Source organism: Arachis stenosperma, chromosome 8 (assembly GCF_014773155.1).
Source record: "Arachis stenosperma cultivar V10309 chromosome 8, arast.V10309.gnm1.PFL2, whole genome shotgun sequence".
Classification (NCBI taxonomy): domain Eukaryota; kingdom Viridiplantae; phylum Streptophyta; class Magnoliopsida; order Fabales; family Fabaceae; genus Arachis; species Arachis stenosperma.
This window is the reverse complement of record NC_080384.1, coordinates 21,996,645-22,022,971: the sequence shown is the minus strand read 5'-3', so window position 1 is coordinate 22,022,971 and position 26,327 is coordinate 21,996,645. Positions and strand designations below refer to the sequence as shown.

The following is a 26,327-nucleotide window of genomic DNA, read 5'->3' as shown; positions in this document are numbered from 1 at the left end:
GGCACATGCATCTTACCGCGTGACCCGGACACGCGTCCCTGCCAGCTCCTCGCTGCAACTGTGAGGAAGTTTCGAGGAAGATGGGCCTGTCCTTGCGGGGCCCACCTCTGACACGATATAAATAGGGAAGGACCTGCCCTTCCCCCAGGTATGTCACCTTTACACTAGTCACATCTCCCACCTGCACACCAACTGACTTGAGCGTCTGAGTGTCTTTGCAGGTGGCACCCCCCCTTTTTCCATCTCCTCCTGTAACGAGAGCTCGGCAACCCGGCATATTCTAGCCCAACACCTCCCAGGTCGACGCGTCGCTACACCCATCATTGATCACCCGACTTGTCCGGCATCCGACCACCGAACAATATATATATATATATATATATATATATATATATATAGAAAGAAGTATTAAAAGTAAAAAGAGGAAAAATTGTATTTGTTTATAGTAAGAGAAAGAGAGAGAATATTTTTATATTGCTTCTGTGTGTAACATTCAGAGGCTTGAACTTCTATTTATAAATATACATAGGATAGATTTTCAAATGCTTATTAAAAACATTCTTCCTTGAGAATACTACACTGCCTTTATAAATAGACATCCACTTTGTCATCCTTATCACAACATTAACTTTCTTTCTATGTTATTCTACGTATGATTGAAGCATTTTTAAAAATTATTTAAAATTATTTTTTTGTTTAACTCCTTAAAAAATTATTATCCAAAGTGATAAAAATAAAGATACTAATAAATCGTTTTAAAAATATTTGACATACACAGACAAAATAAAAAATTATTAAAATATTGATATTTGTTCTATTAGAAATAAAATAAGAACGACAAAGATATGTTTGAAACAAAATACGTTTAGAATGGATTTAATTTAATTTAAAATAGATTATTGTATTTAGGATAATTATAAAAAAATATATATATATATATATATATATATATATATATATATATATATATTACATCACAATGTTTTAGCTGACCAATAATTATTGTTCGAAACAAACTACTACGATTTTGCAGAAATGATTAAATTTCTCGCGAAGAGTAAAAGAAATCAAGAAAAAATTATACAAATCTTCATAAAAAATCACCAAAAAAGAAAGAAACATTATTCAGGTACTGTTTTACTGTACTTCTAGGTTCTTTTAGATTGTCTCTGTACCTCATCCTTAACTAGCAAAATATTAAAAGATTTCAAGAAGAAATATACTATCTTTCCCTGTTTTGGGTATATTTCTGTAATCCTTTGGGTGTATTTCTGTAATCCTTTAGGTATATTTTTGTAACCGTTTGGGTGTATTTCTGTAATCCTTTCTGTAACCGTTTGGGTGTATTTCTGTAATCGTTTGGGTGTATTTCTGAAGTTCCATTATCTTCAAAACGATTTTAAAGCTGGATTTCAAAAACCATGAAAATAAAAAAAAATGAAGCAAAGAGAAAACGCACGAAGGAGATCCAACAAATTTGGCAAGAAACTCGAAAAAAAGAAACAAATCTTTTGAATCATGGAAGTTATATATTTGTGCGTTAATTGATTTGAATTGATTTAAAATTCTGTTAAAAAGGCACGTAACATAAGCAGGCGTTTAATGGGTGCGTTTCGTTCAGACTTGTAAAGCTTGTAAATGCAAAACACTTGTACGTAGAGATTAATCCTATATTTTAATATTGTAATTTTTTATTTAAAATTGTAGGAAGTATATAAATTGAATCTTTCGATTTGTGTTTAAAAAATAAAAAAAATTGGAGTACACAAATCAGACTCTCCTATTTATATTTAAAAAATTTTAAAGTACATAAAAATTGGAGAATCCAATTTGTGTATCCCAAATTTTTTAAAATTTTTAAATATAAATTGGAGGATCTGAGTACACAAATCGAAGTGTTCAATTTTTGTACCAAAAAATCAGACGGTCTCAATTTTTTAAAATTGTACGGTTCGATTTTTACTTATTAAATTAATCATTTCACATTTTAAAAAGATATGACAATAATTTACTATTTAAAAAAATATTATTATTAACTCAATATTAAAAATAAAAAAATAATTAATATATTATTGTTTTTTGTAATTTTATAAAAAAAATAATCAGAAAGTCTAATTAGTTAGACGAATTATTTCTGCTATTTATAAGGGTATATATGTCTATGTCATTTGGAGCTTTCTGGATTTCCTCAAACTTTTGACAAAAATGTTGATTAAAATTATAGAAGGCAATTTTATTTTCATCATTCGAAGTAAAAAAAAAAATATTAATATTGTTTTTACCATTCTTTTCATGCTATTCTATGTATGATTGAAGATTTTAAAAAATTACTTAAAATTATTTTTTTTGTTTAACTCCTTAAAAAAATTATTATCCAAAGTGATAAAAATAAAAAAACTAATAAATCATTTTAAAAATATTTAACATACACAAATAAAATAAAAAATTATTAAAATATTGATATTTGTCCCATTAGAGATAAAATAAGAACGGCTTGGAACAAAATACGGTTTAATTTGATTTAATTTAAAATAAATTATTGTATTTAGGATCAATTATGTATAATAAGAGTTTATTTTTTATAAATTAATATACTAATTTGATTTTATATATATATATATATAAAATGATCCTTCCTAACCAAAATGCAGCCAAATTTCTATCACCTCTTCTAGTCTCCAAACATTTCCTTTTCCTATTAATACCTAAAGAATAAAAGAGTTTATTTTTTATAATTTACAAATCAATTCAATATATATTTTTTAAGTATTCTAACTAAAAAGTTTGATTTGAATTAAATCAATTTTAATTTCATTTCATTGTACTCCAAAAATACGAAAATGGGTCCAATTATGCCCTATAGAACCTGTGTTATTTCCCCATACTATTTGCCAACGTTACCATATTTAATTTGTGATTGTGAAAACTTAAACTGTGGTTTGAACGAAATATTATTTATTAAAGCTCAAACTATGGTTTGAAAGAATTTTTTATTTTAGATAAAAAAAAAAGCTCAATAATTTATGTATGCTGAAAAATAAGAATCGCTTATTAATTTTTTGATAACAGAGAATAAAGGTAAATCATTATATTAAACATTTCACGTTAAATATTATCCAATTATCTTGTTTTGACTTTCGTTATAGAAATATTCTTATAAACATTAATCTAAGTTAAATCGATTTAGTATTATATTTTAATAAATTATTTTAAGTTAAACTGATTTACTAGACGTCGTTATGTAAATTGTTATTAGTAAAAATGATTTAGTAGGATAAGTAGAGCTGCTTTATAATTTTAGTTAAACTGATTTATTAGGAAGGTGAATTCTATATAACGAGTACAACTATCAGTGGATAATTAGACTAGGGCCAAATCTCTATCACCTATTCTAATCTCCAAACATTTTTCCTTGGTATTAATATTTTTATATTTTTAATTTTTGAACCTATGTTACACCCTAAAGAACCTATGTTATTTCCCATACTATTTGCGAACGTTACCATATTTAATTTGTGATTGTGAAAACTTAATCCGTGGTTTGAACGAAATATTACTTATTTAAGCTCAAACTATGATGTGAAAGAGTTTTTAATGTTTAAAAGTTGAAACTAAAGAAAAAGGAATATTTTATGTATGTTGAAAAATAAGAATGAGTAATTAATTTATTGGTAATAGAGAATAATGCATGAAAATAGTATTGATTGAAAAGGGTAAATTGGTGGCAGTTGATAGAGTGGGTAAACAATGTTAAGCATATGGAAGAAGGAATAGCAATAAACGGTGCGAGGACAAAAAATGGTGGCATTATTAGGAATTTGGCCTGTGGTTGAAAGCAGAAGGCAAAGGAAAAGCCATGTGTGTTGTCGTTTAGCAATTAGGGAAACGAAAGATGCCAGAAAAGCATATGTGGCAGTACAAGACAACTAAGACACCTTTTATTTGTTTGTGTCTGGTTGTGGCCTTTCGGAAAAGACAACCCCTCATCACTCGCTATTCCCCAATCCCACCCTTCTGCCCCCTTTCGGCAACTTCTTCATCTTCCGGTCTTCCCTCACCCACCACCACCACCCATCTCATTAGATCCAACAACACCAACAGCCATGTATAATAATAATAATAATTTGATCACTTTTACTTTTATATTCATCGAATTCAAAGTACATATAATACAATACTTGAAGCATTTTCTTCTCCTCAATTTACAAATAAGAAACCAGATCTAGCAATACTGAAATACAAAACTTGCGTCACATTTAGTTAAGAGAAAGAAAGAAATAAAAATATTCTCAAGACATAACAATAAGGGAAGAAGAAGAAGAAGGTCCATTAGACGTGGGAGAGAAGAGAATAAAGAAGATTCATCTGGTTCGGTTGTTGAAATTAGACATCTTCTCGTAGAAGCGAATGGATAAGAGGGAGAGGGAGAGGTGTACGGCGTCTTTACCCAAACGAGGAGGCAGGGGCTTCGGCCGAGGAGCCACCGGCGCCTGAGAGATGGGACCCCAAACGGAGGAGGAAGTGGGAGATGACGATGACGATGACGATGACGATGAAGAAGAGTATGGCTTAGAGAGAGGCCTTAGGTAAAGGGAGTGGAGACGACGGAAACCGCCGAGGGCAAGGACGACGGATCGGAGCTGTTCCTCGCCGCAGCCGGTGTTTGCCCACTGTTTGGTGCAGATCAGCTCCCAAAGCCTCTCATCCTGTGCAGTTTTGTGCCACTGCTTGTTAACGCAGCTGGCCATAGCCAGCGTCCTCGCGTCCGCGTGCTTCAGCACCTCGAACAGCACGTTGTCATCGAAATACCGCATCCCCCGGAGGACACAATTCTCTTCGGCGTTGGCATCGCCGTCCACCTTAACCTTCTTCATCTTGAGGAGGTCGCCGTTGCCGTTGCCGTTGCCGTCGCCGTCGCGGGGGATCGGACGCTTCATGGCGAAAACAGTTGAACAAGGGGGTGTGTTGGTGTACCCTATTATATATATAGAAAAGTTAGGATCAGAGAGAGAGAGAGAGAGAAATGGAAATTGTTGTGATTAAATGAAGGAATTTGGGTTTGGGTTTAGGGTTAAGGAGGAGTAGGGGGAGGTGAAGTAAAGGTGAAAGGGGGTTAGGGGGGTGCACCTGTTTTTGATGGTTTTCGAAGACGACAAGCAGAGAAATGAATGCTCTTCAATTCTTTTTTCTGTGATTGACGATTTTGTCCTCATCCTCCTGTTCTTGTCTTCCTACTCATATACTCTTTTCTTTTTTGGAGGGTTACCGGGAAATGGGGGATGCTCATGGTGGGGTGGGTAAGGTACTAAGGCAATGGGGTAATGCCATTTTGGATTTATCTTTAGTATTATTTTTCCACCACCATCACCAAGTACTTCAATTTTAAGTAACTTATTTAAGTAACTTATTTTTAAAAAATTATAATTTAATAAATTTGGAGTCCAATAAATTTATTTAAGTAACTTATCCTAAATTTATATATAATTTGTAAAAAAAATTGAAGTTTAAAAAGTCATTACTTTTTTTTAATTGTATGAGACTCTGTACCAGCTAAAATATGTGTATAATATAATAGATATGAATTTAGTTTTGTTATTTTTTTAAGATAAATAAATTTTATAAGTAAATTTAATTACGTATTGTTATATTAACAAAAAATTATTATTTACATAATCATATAAAAAATTGATGTGATTGAATGTATAATAAAATTTTTATAAAAATTATTTTCATATAATCTTTATTCTTTAATTTGAAATATAGGCTCTTTATATATATATATATATATTATAGCTTTATTAAAATAGGTCATTTATACTATCGGATAAGTGGTTTAGTGGTGAACCTTTTAATTGACGATGACAATACCAAAAATGATTAGAGGGTTCTTTACTTTTTGAGTTGTTCGATATTGATATGTATTTTGAATTGTCTTTTGTTACCAGACTGCTGCTCCATCCTTGATGTGTTGAGCATTTTTTATTTCAAATATATATATATATATCAGTATTTTATCAAATTAAGAGTGATTCTTTTGAAACATGTTTTCCTAGTTTGAGGCTGTTTATTTTTTAGTGGAAAAAAAATCATGGTCATTCAGATGAAACTCAATAGTTACATTAACACTTTACTCATTTTGGTGCCCTTATTTTCCCAGCACCATATTTTTTGACGCACTAAACAAAATTTAATGGCAAAATTGTGGGGTTAGGACGACTCCACGTTGGTAGTAATGTGCCTACAATGGTTTGCTACAAAAGTTGGAAGCAATATTTGGAGAATCGCTTTGGAAAACGACCTCTTTGGCATTTCCTTATCCGCATTACCCCATTAACTTCTGCTGAATCTTTATACGATTCCCTCATCTATTTGTCTAATATTCCCTGCTTTATTAAAAATGCGTAAAGTAAAATTGGGGGTTTTGAAACCTGCCATAGTGCAACTTGTTCCCTGGATCTTCTCAAATCGTTAATACACAGTCTGTACAGTTCAGTCATCAGTGATTAACGGAGTCAGCATCAAACAACAATTTTTCTTTTTGTTTTGACAAACTAATCAAAAGGTATTAATATTAGCAATGATAGATGAACAATAGCCGGGGACTCTCTAACTTGAGTGGGTTTCAATTCTAGGCCTATGAAAATACGAGGCCCATTTTGTAATCACGTAAGCTGATGTTAATCATGATTTTGTGCCAACAATTACAGTTAACAGTTCCCGTCCAAAAAGAAAAAAAAAGTTAATTATTTAGTTCGTTTTTATTATTTTACTAAATTTATAATTTACTTTTTTAATTAAATTTTTACATTACTTTTAATTTTATAATTAAGTTATTTTTATATTAAAAATATTAAATTAGCTTAATATTTTTTTAAAAATATATAATCAAAGATTTAATTAAATTTTTAATTATGTATATTTTTAATTTATAAAAAATATTTTGTTAATTCTAACATTTGTTAGTATTATAATGAAGATCTAATTACAAATTAAAAATAGTCTAAAGATTTAATTAAAAAAATAAAAATATAAAAAATTTAATTATAATTTTTATAAAAATATAAAGATTAATGGAATGAGGAATACTAGGGGTCAACAACTTTTGTGACTTATAGCCATCAAACAATTATCAATGATGATTTTAATGGTGTGAGATTGATGTGAAATTGCATCCAATAACTCACTTTTTTTTGTTAATTACATGCTGGACAGAATTTAATAAAGTTGCTGGTCCCCTAGACTTAATAATTAAACCTATTAAAAAATGGGTAGGAAATAGTTAGCAACCAAAATCTGTTGAGTGGCTCTTCCTATAAAACATGCTCATCATCTATCGGTCAATCACATTATGCAGTCCCATTGAATGCAAAAACATTTAGCTGTTAGATTTCTCGTATTACAATGATGCCATTCATTTATCGTTGAGGAAATTTCATTAAGAAAGAAAATTCCATTTCGAAACTCACTGCTGTTGGATATTTAAAAGTAAAAAAGAAATGCGTTTGCCGGGAGTCGAACCCGGGTCTATTGCTTGGAAGGCAATTATCCTAACCGTTGGACTACAAACGCTTGGTTGATAGTAAGTGCACGAAGATAAGTTATTATTCAATGACAATGGGTGCTGGAAATTATAATTCGTATCAATTTCATCGAGTTGCAACTATATTCCTTCAAATTATCAAGAAATCCTTTTTATTCAATTAAGATTGGAAAGTGTAATTTTTACAGAAATGACATATTTTTATAACTTTTAAAAGTCTAAAGAGGAGTGCTAGGAGCTAGCAAGTTTTGTGATTTGTAGCTATCAATTAATTATCATTGGTGTTTTTAATGGTGTGAAATTATATCTAATAGTGTCAATGGCTTTCTGAATTTAATTAGGAATTTGTGGACTGTTTTAGATTCACTGAAAGAACGCTTTGAGAATTGGACAGGTGTCATTAACAAGAAAGAGGAGCGTAATAAGTGATTCATATGTTTTTTTGCAATTATATGGAATAATGTTTGACTTGAGAGGAATGCGTATATTTAATAACAAGGAAGCCAATGTACAAGAAGTGTTTCACAAATTTTTGACCAATTATAGAGAGTGGAGTAGTACAGATCCTTTTGTTGTTGATGACAATACCAAAAATAACAATAGGAATTGTGTTAAGGTTGTTTTTGTTGTGTTTGTTGTCTGAGTTTTTTATTTCTATAGCTCCACTTTATTGTGTTGAGCTCACACATTAAAAAAAAAAAAGATTATTCACATCTCTTTTGTTAGTTAAGTGTTGTCAAGATTTTAATAAAAGTGTTGGTGGGTAGACTTTCTGAATATTATATAAACCTAAAATATAATCCAATTCAATCCAACATCAAATTTGAAAGTGTGTAGCCGTGTAGGTATTACTCTTCAAAATTGAATAACATAAAATTCCATTGAATGTATATGTTCCCAGTTTTATACATAGTTACATACAGATGGGTGGGTGCTGTGTGATGAAGAATGATAAATATGAAATGAGAAAGTATAGGGGAAGTTTGACCAACAACCATAAACAATAGCTACATAAGATAAGATGGATAACAGAAGGAAGATGAAATGTGATCTTCTATGTAATAATTTGATGACCCCTTCCTGCTCGACTAGGACCAGAGTATGCTTGATGAGCCACCATGAAGCCATTGAAGGGCAACGAAGAATGTGGTATAAGCCTCGAGCCTTCCACGTGCCATGATGAAATGCATAACAACAATACCATCAAGACTAACACAATAATTTGCCATGTGAACAAGACCACACTACTACTAGGATAGTACCTTTTCATCGTTCCTTCATACATTCATAATCATACATATTTCAAGACCAAAAAGAAAGGTATATATATATATATATATATATATATATATATATAAACATTCTTACACCTTACAGGTGAACAAACAGAATTAGATAATATTAAATATTTCGAAACAAAAAATGTAAATTGTAATTGGTAGAGATTCATGGCCCGTGCTTTTGGCCCCACAAAATCTCATCTCACAACAAATGGGAGAAGATATATAAAGGAGTGATCGAGTTGTGTGTGAATCGTTAATTCGAGACACTTAATAAAGAAATTAAACTACTAATTGAACTACCAATCTACCATGTTGACATGCATATTGACATTTTTAATAGTACCAATTTTGAAAGATCCACTTAAGTTAGGTACGGCTCCTGGGATTTTCTAAGTTTCCCGATTAAATGGAAACACAACACATATTCTTCCCAACCGCCTCTTAGATAGTGATCATCAAATAATAATTGGTGTATGTATGTGTGCAATAATAAAATATCATTTGGAATATTGCAGAACCTTTTTTCTAATTTAAGATTTTGGCTGTTTCCTCATTTTGTAATTTGGCAGTATATAATGTTACACGCCAGAAGACCAAGTCTAACTAATAAAGTAATTGCTGGTTGGTTATTATATACGAAGAAGAAGAAGAATGAAGCTCACGAGATCACATGTACTGCAATTTGGAATATGTATAGCATTTTTTGTTCCTGTATATAAGAATTTGAAGAATCATATTATGGTGTTGACATTTCATCAACTTCTTTGTTATAAGCAACAAATTAAAAAAAAAGAAAGTACACGAGTCAATGGAATATTTGTATAATGTGTACAATGGAAATTTAAAAAGTATTATAAATATAACCATTAGTGTTACCTTTTTCTATCAGCGTAAGTTTCTGGGATGAGTGGTATCATGACATAGTATGTGAACCCCAAAATCAGCTTAAGCTTTTGTGATAAGTGGTTTTATGACATGAGATGTTTATTATCCCTAGTATCGGATGAATATTATGGGTGATGTTCATTTTGTAACTCATATAACTCATTGTACATATCATACAAATATTCCATTGGCTCCCTAGCAAGACTAAAAAAAATGTTATGTGCATATAAATTCATTTTTTAGTTTTGATATTGAGTTGATAATAATATTTTTTTAAAATTATGGACTATTAGGTGTTAATTTCAAATGTGATATTATTTAATTGGGATAAAAGGGAGGTACAAAAATCGAATTATTTGATGTTTGGGATACAAAAATCAGATTCTCCAATATCTGAAATCAGATCGTCTTATTTCTATTTTAAAAAAATTAAAAAATTTAAAATACAAAAATCGAATTCTTCCATTTATATATCTTTTATATTAAAAAACATAAAAAATTATAATATTTGAGTATCACTCATCTCACTTTTATATATAAATAAAAAAATTAGGCCATTAAATGTTAGTTCTTATATAAATTATACACTATGTATTTAAATACGTATAGTATTTAATTTATTTTTAAAATATATTATATATTTTAACATATATAAAATATATGTGAAAGTTTATTTTTAGTATAAAGAAAACATGGTTGCAAATTAAAATGCATAAACTACGGCATCCTTTTATTTTGTCAACTTCATGGCTCACAAGGGCATTAGCAATAATAGACATAACATTAAAAACGACACACACGAGATTGTCTCACATGGAGTACTCACTGGCATCTACAATTATGATTTTGAATATACCTTCTGGTGAAGATAGGAAAGAAAATCAATAATAGATAACATTTGAGTAGGGCCGGGATTATAAATTTATAATTCTTAGATTTTAGATATAAAGTTTTTAAATATTTGGATTCGGACATTTTTTATTCACTGATTATTGATTAATTTTTGTATTATTATTCCCCACAAACCTATAAATCATTAAGTGTGTAACTAATCATTCAATGAGTTAAATATGGCTCATTTTTTTTTTTTTTGTTATTGGAGGGATGTATGTAATGTGTTGTCTTATGAGGTATAATGGTATTAGATCAATTTGTGGGGGCAATCTTTTTTTACTTGTACTATAGAGAAGTCAGACCATGCAAGTTATATTTTAAAGAAAATATCATGGATAAATCGGATTTTGAAATTTGAAAGAAGCAAATCGGACCGTATGTGTTGTATGATTTTTTTTTAATAAAATGAAAATCAAATCGAATGGTCTGAATTGGTTATTATATATATATTTTTTGAAATCGGACCGTCCGATTTATCTAAAAACACTCACATCATCCGACTAGTAGTTTCTCGATATTATACGCCTGTAAAGCATGCTACTTCTCCATATACTATCTTACACCATTACCTTATTCATAGTAAAATTAAAAAGCGGTTAAATATAGTATGTATGCGAATACAAGTTCATGCTAAAAATGCAACCAGGCACAATTTTTCATACACCAGCGGAGATTTAGACAAATATCTTTAATTTTAATCTCATTTATTGAATAGATTATTATATATTAAAATTTTAATATGTAGCATAAATTAAAATTATTATTTTTATTAAAAATTATTATTATATTTTTAAAATTGTTAATTTAATTTTGATATTAATTTCTTAATTTATTTAAAATTTAAATTTTTAACAAAAAATTTATTAAAGGTTTTTTTTATAAATTTTATAATATTATTTTTTTTATTTTATTATCATTTTGATCTTTTTTATTTTACAAATTTAATAATTTTTTACGAGTTGAGTTTTTATTTATAATTTTTATAATTCTTTTAATAATTTTTTATTTGATTTTTGAATATAAATATTTTAATATGCCAATTTTTATGGCTAATTATTCTATTTTTAGTCTAATAATTTTTATTTATTTTTAAATTATTTGAATAAATTTTATTGTGAAATTGAAGATTTTAAAAAAATATATTTTATATTGATTTAAGAAATTCAGTATCGTTTGAATTAATATTGGTTAGAATCATTAATATAATTGTTTCATCTCTTAGATATTTAATTTTACTCATGATTTATATTTGTATTATTAATCTATTTTTCTAGAGTATGATTTTTTTATTGTGATCAAATAAACAACTTTAAAAAGATTAATTTTGCTATCTTTATATGAGTGGTGCTGTTAATCTGCTATGAAAGGATGTATCAAAAATTCAAAATAGAGGAATGTTATGGATAGTCTTAGAAAAATATAATTGCAATTCAGCCGTCGTAACATTTTTGATACACATACAAGTAATTGATCTTGATATTTAGCATGAGTTAGGCAAGGTAGAAAGATGCAAATTGGTTAATTATTGGGGGATGCGCGTACATACGATAATTGAAAATAAAATAGTAATATATTTTGAAGTTTAAACAGAATGTACCTAAATTAGATAGTTGGGATCTAAGATTTCATTTGCTCCGTGAACATCTTAAATCTTCAGCCCAGCATATCTTGTCAAGTTGCACTTTAAGCCAGATGCTTTAGTTTTTGTTCAAGTGGCTATACACATGATGAACACGAAGGTGATTACATATATTTATTTGAAAAAAATATAGATAGATAACTCAAATCAACTAATTTTTTAATGATAAAGAATTCAATAATAACTAAATTATAAACCAACCCAATTCAATAGAAAAATAATCTAACTTTCAACTTTTCGATTTTCAAAAACTCCCAAACCACCAAGGAAGCATCAACTAAATTCAAGGTATAAAGATAAGAAAATATAAAGTCATTCAATAACAACCTCTATTAATCAAATAAAAATCATGAAAAATTAAATCAAATTAATTACATTTAATAATTCAACTTTAATTAGAAGATACATTATGTTACATGATACAAATGGTCTATAATAATTGTTATTTATGTTAGCTTGTTAAGTCTGTTACGTTTTCACTTGTCTTCTTTAGTTAGTCATAATTAGTTGTGTCAAGTTGTATAGGAGTTAGTTAGAATTGTCTAACTATATATATATATGTCAGTTATAGTGATCTCGCTACTGTGAAAAAATATGCTAGACGTGCTCAATTGGGTGAAATTTTTGAATTAGATCGTGCCACTTTGAAATCAGATGGTGTTTTTCGTAGCAGTCCAAGGGGTTAGTTTACTTTTGGACATGCTTCGTTTGCTCTTCTCTTCTTTTTCGGGCACATTTGGCATGGTGCTAGAACTTTGTTCCGAGATGTTTTTGCTGGCATCGACCCCGATTTGGATGCTCAAGTAGAATTTGGAGCATTCCAAAAACTGGGCGATCCGACTACAAGAAGGCAAATAGTCTGATTCGGATAGAACGTTATTTTTTTTTTGTTGTTTCTTTTTTACTATACTTTTGTTTGGGGTGATTTAAATTAAATCATAGGGAATTTGATTAATCTTGATTTGAATGATTGTATTTTTTTACTCTAATCTAATAAACAGGTATGAAAGCTATAATTGTAAACCAGGATGAAATCTATGGAAGCATTGGTTTATACATTCCTCTTAGTCTCGACTTTAGGAATAATTTTTTTTGCTATCTTTTTTAGAGAACCCCCTAAAGTTCCAACTAAAAAGACGAAATGATTTTTCATTATCTCGATTGAAGTAATGAGCCCCAATATTGGTATATTGGGAGCTCATTACTTCAACTAGTCTCCGTGTTCTTCGAATGGATCTCTTAGTTGTTGAGAGGGTTACCCAAAAGCAGTATATAAAGCATACCCAGTAAAACTTACAAGTAAACCAGATATAGAGATAGCAACTAGGGTTGCTGTTTCCATTTTTCTCAAATTTCAAGACCACAATGAATCTATAGGATAAAATCCTATATTTACAGTGAAATGGTATACAAAGTCAACAGATCTCAATGAATAAAAAATAGGATTTATGGCTACACAAACCATTGAGAGTAGTTCTAGATCTGGTCCAAGACGAACTACTGTAGGGGCTTTATTGAAACCGTTGAATTCAGAATATGGTAAAGTAGCTCCGGGGTGGGGAACTACTCCTTTAATGGGTGTTGCAATGGCTTTATTTGCTATATATATATATCAGCAATTAGTGTTGTTGTAATTAGTGTGACTCATCATTATTGCAAGTTTCACTTTTCATTCTCCTCTCAGTTTTCTTTGGTTCAGTATGCCTCTCACCATGATCACACGCAACTTTTCACATGGTGCGGTGAGCGTGGATCGAGGAGCACAAGAATTCTGACTGAGGAGAGAGTAGCTTGTTCTTTGATTCACAAGCAATCGTTGTGATTGAAGAAGTAGTGACGGGTCCAACTTCGAAGTTGAAGCAGATTCAATGTTCTTGGTTTCTCTAATTCATCAAGTTCTTCGCCGATATTCCTTAATTCTTTCTTCGTTCTTCTCAGAATTCCTTTCTTTCTCATATTTGATTCTTCTTCTCCTCTCTTGAACTCACACGACAGAGTTTGATGAGAGCTCGGTCACTTTGCGATCTTAATCGTTTTTCCAGCGTGAAGTGACGAGTTTTCGATCAACGAGATCAACAGAGGAAGGCTCCGAATCTAATCATCAGGTTCGTCGATTATGGATGCAAATCCAAATTTAAGTCCCGAATCGGGAGGCTTCAACCCTACCATGGACATGCGGCAATTCACAGCGTTCTTCAATCAAGTTGCGCAGATTCAAGGCCACATCAACAAGCAGTTGAATCCAAGTCAAGATCCTGCTAGTCCTTATTTCATTCTTCCTTCTGAAAATTCAGGTATACCTATCACTAATGTCACTCTCAATGGTGCAAATTATGGTGCTTGGAGTAGGGCTATGGAAAGGGCTCTAAAGTCTAAAAATAAAATCAAGTTTATTGATGGTAGCATCAAGAAACCTGAGAGCACAAACTCGATTTTTGAGACATGGGAGAGATGTAATACATATGTAGTGGCTTGGATAAATCTCTCACTTAGTCCAGATATTTCTCAAAATGTTCTTTGGACCAACATAGCATATAAATTGTGGAATGATTTAAACCATAGATATTACCAAGGTGATCGTTTTAGAGTTGCTAAACTATATGAGGAATTGTATGCCCTTAAACAAGGTGACTTTACTGTTACTGCATATTTTGCCAAGCTCAAAACTATATGGGAGGAGCTTGATAATTTTAGACCGATTTCAATGTGTGCATGTGAGATGAAGTGTGACTGTGGACTAGGAATTATCAGAATGCAAAGGAAAGAAGATAGAGTTACAAAGTTTCTTAGGAGACTAGGTGAACAATACTCCAATGTCAAGTCACAAATCATGTTGGAAGGACTACCAAGTGTGAACAAGATTTTATCCATGATTACTCAACAAGAGAGAGAGCTCTTTGGCTTGGACACTACCTCGGACATCAAAATCTTGGCTAGTGCTACTTTTTCCTCAAACACTGCAGGATTTTTTCAAGGCAGAGGGAGAGGAAGAGGTAGAAGAGGTAGGTCTCAAGCCGGGAGAGGACAAGGAGGCCGAAGCAAGCTGCATTGTTCTTTTTGCAACAAAACTGGACACATAGTAGATAGTTGTTACAAGAAGCATGGCTATCCACTTAATTACAAGCAATGATTTGATAATCATAGCTACAACAATTCAGCTTCACCTGTCCTAAATTGCATGACAGCAATTGATAACACTGAGGGTGACAATGAGAATCTCAGTGAATAACATCAGATGGCTAGAAGTGACACCACAAGCACTGATTTCACACCAGAGCAGAGAGAAGCAATTTTGGCACTAATTAGTAAGCAAGACGTGAATCATGTTCATAGCATTAGCCAGATTTCAACCAAAAATTCTCATTTACCTCATCAAGGTAAAATGGTACATGTCTTGAATTTTAAATCCAACATCAAGGCTCTAAATGTTTGCACTCAAAAACACAAGTCATGGGTTATAGATACCGGTGCAACAGACCATGTATCATATAACTTGGCAGATTTTTAAAATTATTTTAAAATTGATCCCATAATTGTCAGATTACCAAATGGTGCACTTACTACTAGCTGCATAATGGGACCATTCTATTTTCTGACAATTTATATTTGACAAATGCATTGTTCATTCCATCCTTCAATTTTAAACTTCTCTTAGTCTCAAAACTGACTGCATCATTACATTGTAAAATGAATTTTACTGATGAAAATTGTGAGATACAGGATCTGCACACTTTGAAGATGATTGGTGCAGCTAGCAATGTTGATGGTTTATACATTTTTCTCAAAGAGATCAAACAACTTCCTCATATCACAGCATTTTCTAAAGGCAGTAATCAGCAAGCTCCCCAAGAAAATACTCAAGAAAAATTATGGCATGATAGATTAGGTCATCCATCACATGATAGGTTAGTTGTATTGAAAGAATAATTTTATTTCATTGATTGTAAAATAAGTCATGAGCCATGTCACTCATGCCATGTAGGAAAGCAAAAACGCTTACTATTTTTTCTCAGCTCTACTATTACAACAAATGTATTTGAGCTCATACATATAGACATTTGGGGACCAGTTTCTATTCCCTCATTTACTAGAAAAAGATATTTTTTGACCATCCTAGATGATAATTCCAGATTTACCTGGACTCTCTTCATGAAAAGTAAGGCCCAGGCATCATAGTTGGTTAAAAATTTTGTTGTTTTTGCTAAAACTCAATTTGATGCAGTTGTCAAAATAATTAGAACAGACAATGGCCCTGAGTTTTTAATGAATTTCTTCTATGATTCATCTGAAATTATTCATCAAAGAACATGTGTTGAGACACCACAACAAAATGGTATTGTTGAGCGTAAGCATCAACACATCTTGGCCGTGGCAAGAACCATCATGATACATGCGCATCTGCCAAAAAGTTTTTGGAGCTATGGTGTTGGACACGCAGTATACTTGATAAATAGGATTTCCTCCACCCTTCTAAACAACCACTCTCCTTACCAAATTCTTCACAAATCCTTACCCGACTTGTCCAACATCAAAGTTTTCGGCTGTTTGGCATATGCGACTAGTCTCACTCGACATAGAGCTAAGCTAGATCCGAGAGCAAGACAATGCTTACACCTCGGATTTAGGGAGGGAACAAAAGGCTATTTATTGTTTGATTTACAAAATAGAGAGATCTTCATGTCCAAAGATGTACAATTTTATGAAAACCATTTTCCTTATAAAAATTCACAAAATATTCACATCTCCAAGGTCACACAACATACCATACCTGATCATCATAATGCATACATGTCTCATGGTAACTTTGATTACAGTTTTTTAGAGGGCACACAAATTCAGGTTCTGGGCACAAATAATAATAGCAATGTTCACTCTAGCACTAACAATTCCTAGTTAGGTCCACGTGCATCATGGCATAGTGACAATTTGGAACAAAATCATGTTTTGCATGAGTCCAATAATTCTGATGATTTGATAAATTCTCCTAACATTCATGATCATTTTGATTCTGCATTATCTAGAGACAATGAAGGAAATAATCTAAACCTACCCACACAAGAAATTACATTGCCTGACAATGCTATGATAAGAAGGTCCACTAAAATCTCAAAACCTCCTGCATATTTGAAAGATTATGAATGCAAAACTATCAATAGTGCTCAATCTAGAAGCCAACTTTGTTTCAGCGATACCCGATCTCAGATTTTCTATCATATGAAAAACTTTCTCCAATGCATCTCTCATATTCTCTTGCCATCCAAAATGTGGAGCCTAAACGCTATGAAGATGCAGTCTCTCAACCCTGCTGGCAATAAGCTATTAAAGCTGAATTGCAAGCCCTGGATGAAAACAAAACTTGGAGGTTAACTTTTTTACCACCTGGTAAGAAGGCAATAGGTTGTAAATGGATGTTCAAGGTGAAATACCACCCGGATGGGAGTATTGAGAGGCACAAGGCGTGTTTGGTAGCTAAGGGTTTCACTCAAGTTCTTGGGGTTGACTACAAAGATACTTTTAGCCCGGTTGTTAAATTGGAAACTCTGAGGATAGTTTTGGCTGTTACTGCTGTAAGAGGCTGGCATCTCAAACAGATAGATGTCAACACCGCTTTTTTGCATGGTGAACTTGATAAAGAGGTATACATGCGGGTGCCTCAAGGATTGGATGCTGCACCAGGTCAAGTGTGTAAACTAGAGAAGTCTCTATATGGGTTAAAGTAGGCCAGTAGACAATGGAATTGCAAGCTCAAATCAGTGCTCACTGAGCTAAACTTCACTCAATGTAGGTCTGATTATAGTTTGTTTACAAAGACTACATCGAATGGTTTCACTGCCATATTGGTGTATATTGATGATTTGGTGTTAGCGGGGGATGATTTGAACGAAATTGAAGTTGTGAAAAAGGTATTGCATGATAGATTTCGAATCAAAGATATAGGAGACCTTAAGTACTTTCTTGGGTTAGAAATAGCAAGATCTGAGAAAGGTATTGCATTGTATCAACAAAAATATGTTTTCGACTTGCTCAAGGATACCAGTTTTAAACATTGTAAACCTGCCTCTACTCCCATTGACTATGGAGCTAAGCTAAGCAAGAGTGATAGAGACTTGCTAGCCGATTCTACTCAATACAGAAGAATCATTAGAAAGTTACTCTATCTTTCTAACACCCGGCCAGATATAAGCTATGCAATAGGAAAACTCAGTCAATTTTTGGAATCTCCCACCACTGAACATATGAAAGCTGCACATAGGGTATTGAGATACATTAAAGGGTCACTAGCTACGGGGCTCTTTTTTTCTGTGAATTCAGACCTTAATCTCACAGGGTTTTCAAATTCCGATTGGGCAGGCTGTCCTGATTCTAGGAGATCTACCTCTGCATACTGCTTTTATCTTGGTCCATCCATTGTAAGCTGGAAGAGCAAGAAACAACTAACAGTGGCTGCTTCATCATCTGAAGCCGAATATAGGGCACTTGCTTTTGCAACTAGAGAGGCTCAGTGGCTAAGCTACGTTTTAAAGGACTTGGGAGCACCTATTATGAAGTCTATCAACCTCTATTGTGACAACAATTCTGCCATCTACATTGCCACTAACCCAGTTTTTCACGAACGCACTAAACACATCGAGGCCGATTGTCATATTGTGCGAGACAAATTGTAAGAAGGCTTGCTACATCTACTGCCAGTTTCCACTACTAGTCAAGTTGCTGATATCTTGACGAAACCATTAGCACTTGGTCCTTTCCTCATTGCTCACTCTAAGCTTGGATTATTGGACATATTCTCGCCCAATCTTCCAAGCTTACGAGAGGGTGTTACATGATACAAGTGGTCTATAGTAATTGCTATTTATGCTAGCTTGTTAAGTCTGTTACGTTTTCACTTGCCTTCCTTAGTTAGCCATAATTAGTTGTGTCACGTTGTATAGGAGTTAGTTAGAATTGCAAGTTTCACTTTTCATTCTCCTCTCAGTTTTCTCTGGCTCAGTATGCCTCTCACCATGATCACACGCAACGTTTCACACATTAAGACCGCGTAAAGCAACAAACCGTTAAAAATCGGTCAAATTCGATAAAGACCGGTCCAATCAAACCAGTACAAATTGAAAATTTATTCAAAATATCATAGACAAGATTCGAACCCCTACCTTCATAAATAAAGATGCCATTTTCAGCCACTAGGCTACTGTACTGTTCATTAATATATATGCAAATTATATTATATATATAAATATCTTTCATCAAATTACTTCTATTTAATTTATTTTAATTTTAGTTATAAATTCACTTATTCTTAAATTAATTATATTTTTATTTAACAATAATTATAAATTTATTTATTTTTTCATAATTATATAATACTATTAATATTATTTTTCAATAAATACTTGTAATATATAATAATATAATAAATATAAACTAATTAATAAATTATTGAAATTAAAAAATAATAGCTATTTTAATATAAAAACAAAATAAAAATATTTATGATATAGTAAAAATAATAAAATATTTATTGTTTTTGTTCTATATTATTTTAAAATAACTTGATATTTTTAAAATGTTAGTAAAAATATGTATTTTAAATTTTAATTTTAATTTTTAAATTTTTTTTATATTACTGGTTGAACCAGTGATCCAATAACCCAATAACCTGACCGGTTCGATTACCGATTCGGTTCTAACAACTATGGACACATCTATGCAAGTTTAAATGAAAGACACATTCAGAAAATCACTTAGTTATAGAGATTACAACTACTTTTTTTCATTGAGAACTCCGAAAAATCACTCTTAATTATGGGGATAACAACTATCTATTTTTTTCCCAAACTCCAAAAACTATCTTAATGCTTCAAATTTAAATTGACCACATTTTGAAACCCAATTTTAATCCGGAAAAAAAAGACAAACTTATAACTCTATTTTTATCCCATAATTACGAATTCACTAAAAAAACAACTACTAACCTATATAAGAGCCCTCTAGCAAAACATAATGAACCAGTATCATAAAAAATTAAGTTCAATTCATATATTCAAACGTCTAACATTACATAAAAGTAACATCCATTATTCAAAAAAACATCTTATATGAATATCTAAACCTGGTATATGAAACAGATCAGCAATATCACGTGATTACTAAAATCCTAAATATCTACTAACCTGTTAGAGCAGCCGCCACCGACGGACAAGGAAGAGACTGCACTGCGCGTCTTGGAGCCAGTGTTGGACTCGGCGCGAACTGGTGGAAAGATAGGGAGGGCGGCACTGACCCAATGAATTTTCGTAGATAATGACTTTGCGACGACGAGGTTTTACTGCGTTCCTAATAGGCAACGGAAGCGTGTAAGCTTGCCATGGAAGACTTGCAGGTTACAGGCAGCGTGGTCCAATCCCGCAACACAGATGGGTGGCGCTGATTAGAGCTGGTCAGAAAGAAGAGACAGTGTGGGATGGTGGTGCTTCGGTGTGTCACGCCGCCATTTGAGGGAGAGTTAGCGACAAGGTTGAAAGTGAGACCGATGGACGGTGGTAATGAAAGGATTTGGTCAACGAGTTAATGATAATTCTTGATTAGGGTAAATTGGGGTAATTTAGAGTATGAATTTTATTATGTTGGACTTTGGGATCCAACTCAATAGAAGTTAACAGGAGTTGGTTGGATCCTTTTTTGGTTACACAATGGGATTGAATTTTATACAAATAAATTATTTAAAAAAAATTAAAAATCACATGTTATGGCAATAGTTTAATTTGTATTTTAAATTGAAAATAACTCTAATCAAGAATTTCTCCTTTTGCTCAAAACCTTGGTTTAATTTGGTCATTAACCTACTAGCATTTTTTTTCTCTCGGTATTGATAATATGTTTTTAAATTCATTCATCCAGGATGTAGTTTATTATCCAAAACTTTTTTCATAAAGCATGTAACTAAAATAAAGTGGTAATTCTGGATTATAATTTGGAATTTTTAATTTTAATATGAAAAGAGGGTTGGTGTATAGTAGAGTTATGAAGATATATGGTGTTTTACCAGGATATGAAGACTGCGCAAAACAAATCGAATCGTCCGATTGGAGGTACTGAAAATCCTGGATCCGATTTGTGTATTGGCCGAAAACTCTGGTCCAATTTGTATATTGGCAGAAAACCTTGGGTCCGATTTTAGTATTCACGAAATTCTGCTCCACACAAATCGGACCGTCTGATTTGTGTCCCTCTCTCTCTGCAATGACATCGGACGGTCCGATTTCTTCCCACTAAAACAAAAAATTGAACGCCATCACAACTGTCTATATCTCCCCAATACTCCATAACTCAGCATAACTTACATGTCAACCTCATATAAAAAAAATAGCCTATAATTCGATTGAAGAGTTTTTTTCATCAAAAACTCTTCAATGATCATGGTCGGAGATAAATTTAAAATAAATGGAAATATATCTACAAAAGATATTCTAAGTTTCTAACACTCAAGTGTATGTAATTAAAATGTATAATCATTTTTTGAATATAGAATGTTAAAAATAAAAATACAGAAACATAAGATATGAGATGAAATTTATAAAACTTGATGGATCTGTTGAGAGTAAATAGCGAGGGGGATGTCAGTAGTTGAAGTCAGAGATACTAAAATTAGAAGTTAGTTTTCTCGTTTAGCTGAGCTAGCAAGTAGTTATGCTCATCTAGCAATTTTGTTAGAGTGACTGTTATTTGTTAAAAAACTCTTACTCTGATCTAGCTGCAACTACAGATGTAAGAGCCAAGTTTATTTTTGAAATAAAATCAATGAATTTATTCTCTTATTTCTCTCTGTAATTTTTTTCCGTCTCTGCTTTTAGCTCTCTCATTCAATTCTAATAAAATTTGTTATACCTTCTCAAAATTAAATCTCTCTTTATAGATAGTTAGAAAGTATTTTATATATACATTAGATTGACGAATAACATTAACCGTTTGGTCATTAAGTCGATAATGATAACTAATAAAGTTATTAGTTACAAATTTAAAATTAAAATAAATAAAATTGAATTATCATTCTTCCATGTATAATAAAAATCAAGTTATTCTCATTTTGAGTAATAGATTAAACTGGAGTTATCAAATCCTATATGAAATAGTATTAAAATTTCATATTTATAGTTATCACTATGAGTCAATCATTAATGTTAGGAAAAGTATTGTCTTATAATAATCACAAAAGTAACTCCAAAACCAAAACCGTGGTGCTACAAGCTGTAAGGCCTGTGAATCGGTGATCGAAGTAAGATGCGAACATTAGCGTTTCGTTTGTAAGCGGTTGCGTTTTGATAGGATTGGGCACTGCGCTTTGCACCGTCTTTGAACACAAAAAAGGCGACAAGAGTGACAGTTCAACGAAACGTGTACTCTTCTCTTTTCCTAACTGACACAGAAATTTCAAGGTAACATCTCTTGGTGGTTGTTAACTAGTGTGTTTGTCTGTGACATGAATATTAAAAAAAAAAATTAAATTGAAATTCATATACATAGATTTAGCCACATAGCATGCACCGCGTAACAGATTGCAAATTAAAGACAAGCATCTGAGTCAGAAAAGCCGTGTGAATCTGATATATTCATGTTCAACGTAAAGCCATACCATGAGCTCCGATCCTGGACTATATTACTAATAAAGTTCAACAAATACTTTCTCTAAATTTTGCGTTATATATATACATGTGTTTCTTTTTATTTTATTTTTAATAGCCGATAGAATTTGAGTACTGTTTTTATTTTTGTGTGGATGAACTTTTCAGGTATAACTTGTCTATTGTGCTGTTGTAATAGGTATTTTCTTTAATGGAATGAGAATAACTCGTACGTCAAAGAATACAGTAATTGTGGATACTTATAAAGGATACTCCGACACTCAAGTTAGTAAATATTTAAGAGATATAAAAATATTATGATTATAAAATGTTAAATTTAAAATAGAACTTATCACATGTATGTATATATGTTGAGATATAAAAAAATAGTACTTTTTATAGGTATAAAGTTGATTAATAGAGTTGATGTTATGCGCATTGGTTATTAAGTCAGAATAATGGTTATTAAGATCGTCCGTTACAAACTTAGAATAAAGACAAATAAAGTTGAATTATGACTCATAATGCACAATAAAAACTGAACTGTGACAGATCAAGTAGTATAATCATCAAAGTCAAATTCTAACAGCATGTTTGATCATTTTCAAAGTCATAAGAACTTGTTCCTTAGCAAGCTAAGTGAGAACGAAGGCATGTTCAAATGAAATCAAGATATTAGTATAGTCAAGAAACGGCACAATTAACAAAAGTCAATTATGTATATATATAATTTTCAAAGGGTCCACTTGCAAAAGCGCTATACCGTCCTCACTCAGCTCTGTTTTTTTTCCCCTATATAAACCCAACATCCAATGCAAATTCCAAAACAAGTATATTGAATACAACACATCTTGAAAACCACAATCATACAATTAAGCACCACTTTGCTTAAAGAATAAAAGGAACGTACATAAGTTTTTACATTATTATTATATATATTATTACTCATTAAAATTATTACATGGCGATGAAGAAGAGCATATGGATGGTGTTGGTCATCATAATGCTTGTGGTCTCATCACAGTTGTGCATTGTGCAGAGCCGAGTTCTTCGATCGGAGGAGTTAAAGACGCAAGTAGTTGAGAATCGTGAAGGGGTTAAAGGAGAAGCCTCTTCTTCTTCTTCTTCTTCTTCTTCAAAGTTGAGCATCATCAGAACTCGTCCTTCAAATCGTAGCTTGGCTTTTAGACTAGCTTCTGGACCCAGCAAAAAAGGCAGAGGACATTAATTAATTAGCTACCTCATCATCATCATCATCATCCATATCTATCTATATTCGTATACTTTCATTATTTTTTCTTCTCTTGGATTTTTTGCTTCTTACTATTTTTTTTAACGTTATTATATAGTTATTGTACGTTGAGTCATAGATCTTATGGTTCTTTTAATTATTTTACTGTATTTAATTTTTTGTAATGTGTCCGAAAGAGTGATGATCTCATCATCATACATGTATGTAGTAGTTTCAAGATTGGTCATTGTAAAAACTAATTAATATTAATTGTAATACTTCTAATTAGAGTTACAAATATAAGCAGCCATATTTATAGTTGCAAAATCCCATTTGAGTAGTAATCCTAAATTTTCCCAAAAAAAAAAAACACTACTGAAGTCATATAAATATCACAAGTATATATTTAGGTATTTGCTCCCATATATATTGTAAATATGAAAAGATACAGAGTAAAAAAGAAAACATCATATAGGTCTCTCTTTTTCTATCTTTTCTTTTTTTTTTTTTTTACAATGAATATCCATACATATGTATTCTATATACAACTTGAATCTGTATGTGAGTGTTGGCCTATATTTAATATTTTGTTCTTGGGGAAAAAAATAATGTTTAACTGAGGATATACAAAAAGAGGTTAATTCATCTTGTACACCTACTTTTTGTTTGCAAAAAACATTCTTATTAGTAGCTAATACAAGAATTGACAATTTGTGAGTTACTGTTGAATTCAGCAAATAATGTCAAAGAATGTTAAGAGGGATAGAGGGTACAGACAAATTACAAGTGTCAGCAAACACCACCCCTACTTGAAGTCAAAGATAATAGGATCACAAGACACAAAGCCAGAGACAAGAGAGGATGATAGCCACTGCCTCAGAACGTTGACCTCTCCTACTACTGTTTGGTTTTAGACTTTTAGATTTGTGTATATAACACAAACTCCCTTCTCTTGAATTCTTAATGATCAACGTAACATTTTGACAATCTTTTGTTTCTTTCGCAAATCAAACATGGCAGAGCCTAGTGAGTTGGAAATAAGATGAACAAAAGTAATAAAACTTTGAAAGAATAAAAAAAAAACAAAGATAAAGAATGTTATATTTTATATTTTTTGATTAAAAAATTATAAAATTAAATATATATATATATATATATATATATATATATATATATATAGCATTGTTTATGAAAGATGAGAACAAATAAATATAAAATAATGAATAAAGATAAGATAATAAATAAAGATAAGAATAAATAAAATAGTAAAAACTAAAATTGTGGTGGAATTTATGTATTTTATTAGATGTTATAATACTTTCTTGATGTTATAATACTCCCTTAATGTTTAGAATTTTGAAACTACATATAATTTTAACAAAAAAAAAACACTATTAAAAATTAAAACTCAATTTACTTTGCGTTGATTTAGGTTAACATTTAATGCATATTGATAAAATCAATAAACAATTAATACATTTTTTTTTGAAAAACTACAAACATATTAATTACAACTTATAAAATATATTTTTAATAAATAATAATTATAATTATTATAAAAAATTTAATATGCTCTATTAGTATATAAGTTATTTAATTAGTTAATAAAATCTAATTAATTAATAATTTTATATTTTACTTATTTTAATTATTTATTTAAAATTATAATTTATTTCATAAAGTTTATTTAATATATTATATTCTTTTGTTCATTGAAAATAATGAGTTTGTTCACCGACAAATTTATTCTTATTTCTGCATAATTTGAATCGTATTCATATATTTTTATTTTTTTATTAATCTAATTTTATTCACATATTTGAATTTTAAATTTTTAAAATTTTTTATTTAAAATTTAGATAGATATAATTTAAATTAATAATTTAATTTAATAAAAATAAACGTATCCGTATTATTTTTATTATTTTAAGCAAAAAATATCTCTAACTATATTTTTTAGGTCAGATTTATTAATCTTTTCAGATATTATGTACTTATATATATACTCTAATATTATTAATTTGAAAGATTACATATATCTATTTCTTTTGTTGAGATATATAAAACCATATTTAACCGCTTTAAAAAGATAATACGAGAACGTGTATTTAAAATAAAATGAATATATTTATTTAAAATTTAAAAATTTTAAATAAATTTATTCGTATTAATTTTAAAATAATATGAATATGTTTGTTTAAATAAAAAATTTTAGAATAATAAGAATATTATGTCC

General features: G+C 30.9%; 2 protein-coding genes and 1 non-coding gene across 3 annotated transcripts; 1 reads left to right on the top strand and 2 right to left on the bottom strand.

Moving 5' to 3' along the window:
- Positions 1-4,114: 4,114 nt before the first annotated feature.
- LOC130943756 (F-box protein GID2) lies at positions 4,115-5,162 on the bottom strand. Its single transcript, XM_057871766.1, has one exon. The coding sequence runs from the start codon at positions 4,935-4,937 to the stop codon at positions 4,362-4,364; it is 576 nt and encodes a 191-aa protein (XP_057727749.1). The 5' UTR covers positions 4,938-5,162; the 3' UTR covers positions 4,115-4,361.
- A 2,335-nt stretch (positions 5,163-7,497) lies between these two features.
- TRNAG-UCC (transfer RNA glycine (anticodon UCC)) lies at positions 7,498-7,569 on the bottom strand. Its single transcript has one exon. It is a non-coding gene; the product is annotated as a tRNA-Gly (tRNA).
- Positions 7,570-14,357: 6,788 nt separating this feature from the next.
- Positions 14,358-15,321, top strand: LOC130945599 (uncharacterized). The gene is made up of 2 exons (XM_057874308.1): positions 14,358-15,092; positions 15,205-15,321. Exons 1-2 carry the CDS (start codon positions 14,358-14,360, stop codon positions 15,319-15,321), a joined length of 852 nt encoding a protein of 283 aa, XP_057730291.1.
- The last annotated feature ends 11,006 nt before the right edge of the window (positions 15,322-26,327 follow it).

Coding starts and splice junctions, on each gene's coding strand:
- LOC130943756 (XM_057871766.1), bottom strand. CDS start 4,937: ATGAAGCGTCCGATCCCCCGCGACGGCGACGGCAACGGCAACGGCAAC.
- LOC130945599 (XM_057874308.1), top strand. CDS start 14,358: ATGGATGCAAATCCAAATTTAAGTCCCGAATCGGGAGGCTTCAACCCT. Junction 15,093..15,204: donor TGTTGGAAGGACTACCAAGT/GTGAACAAGATT, acceptor CAAACACTGCAG/GATTTTTTCAAGGCAGAGGG.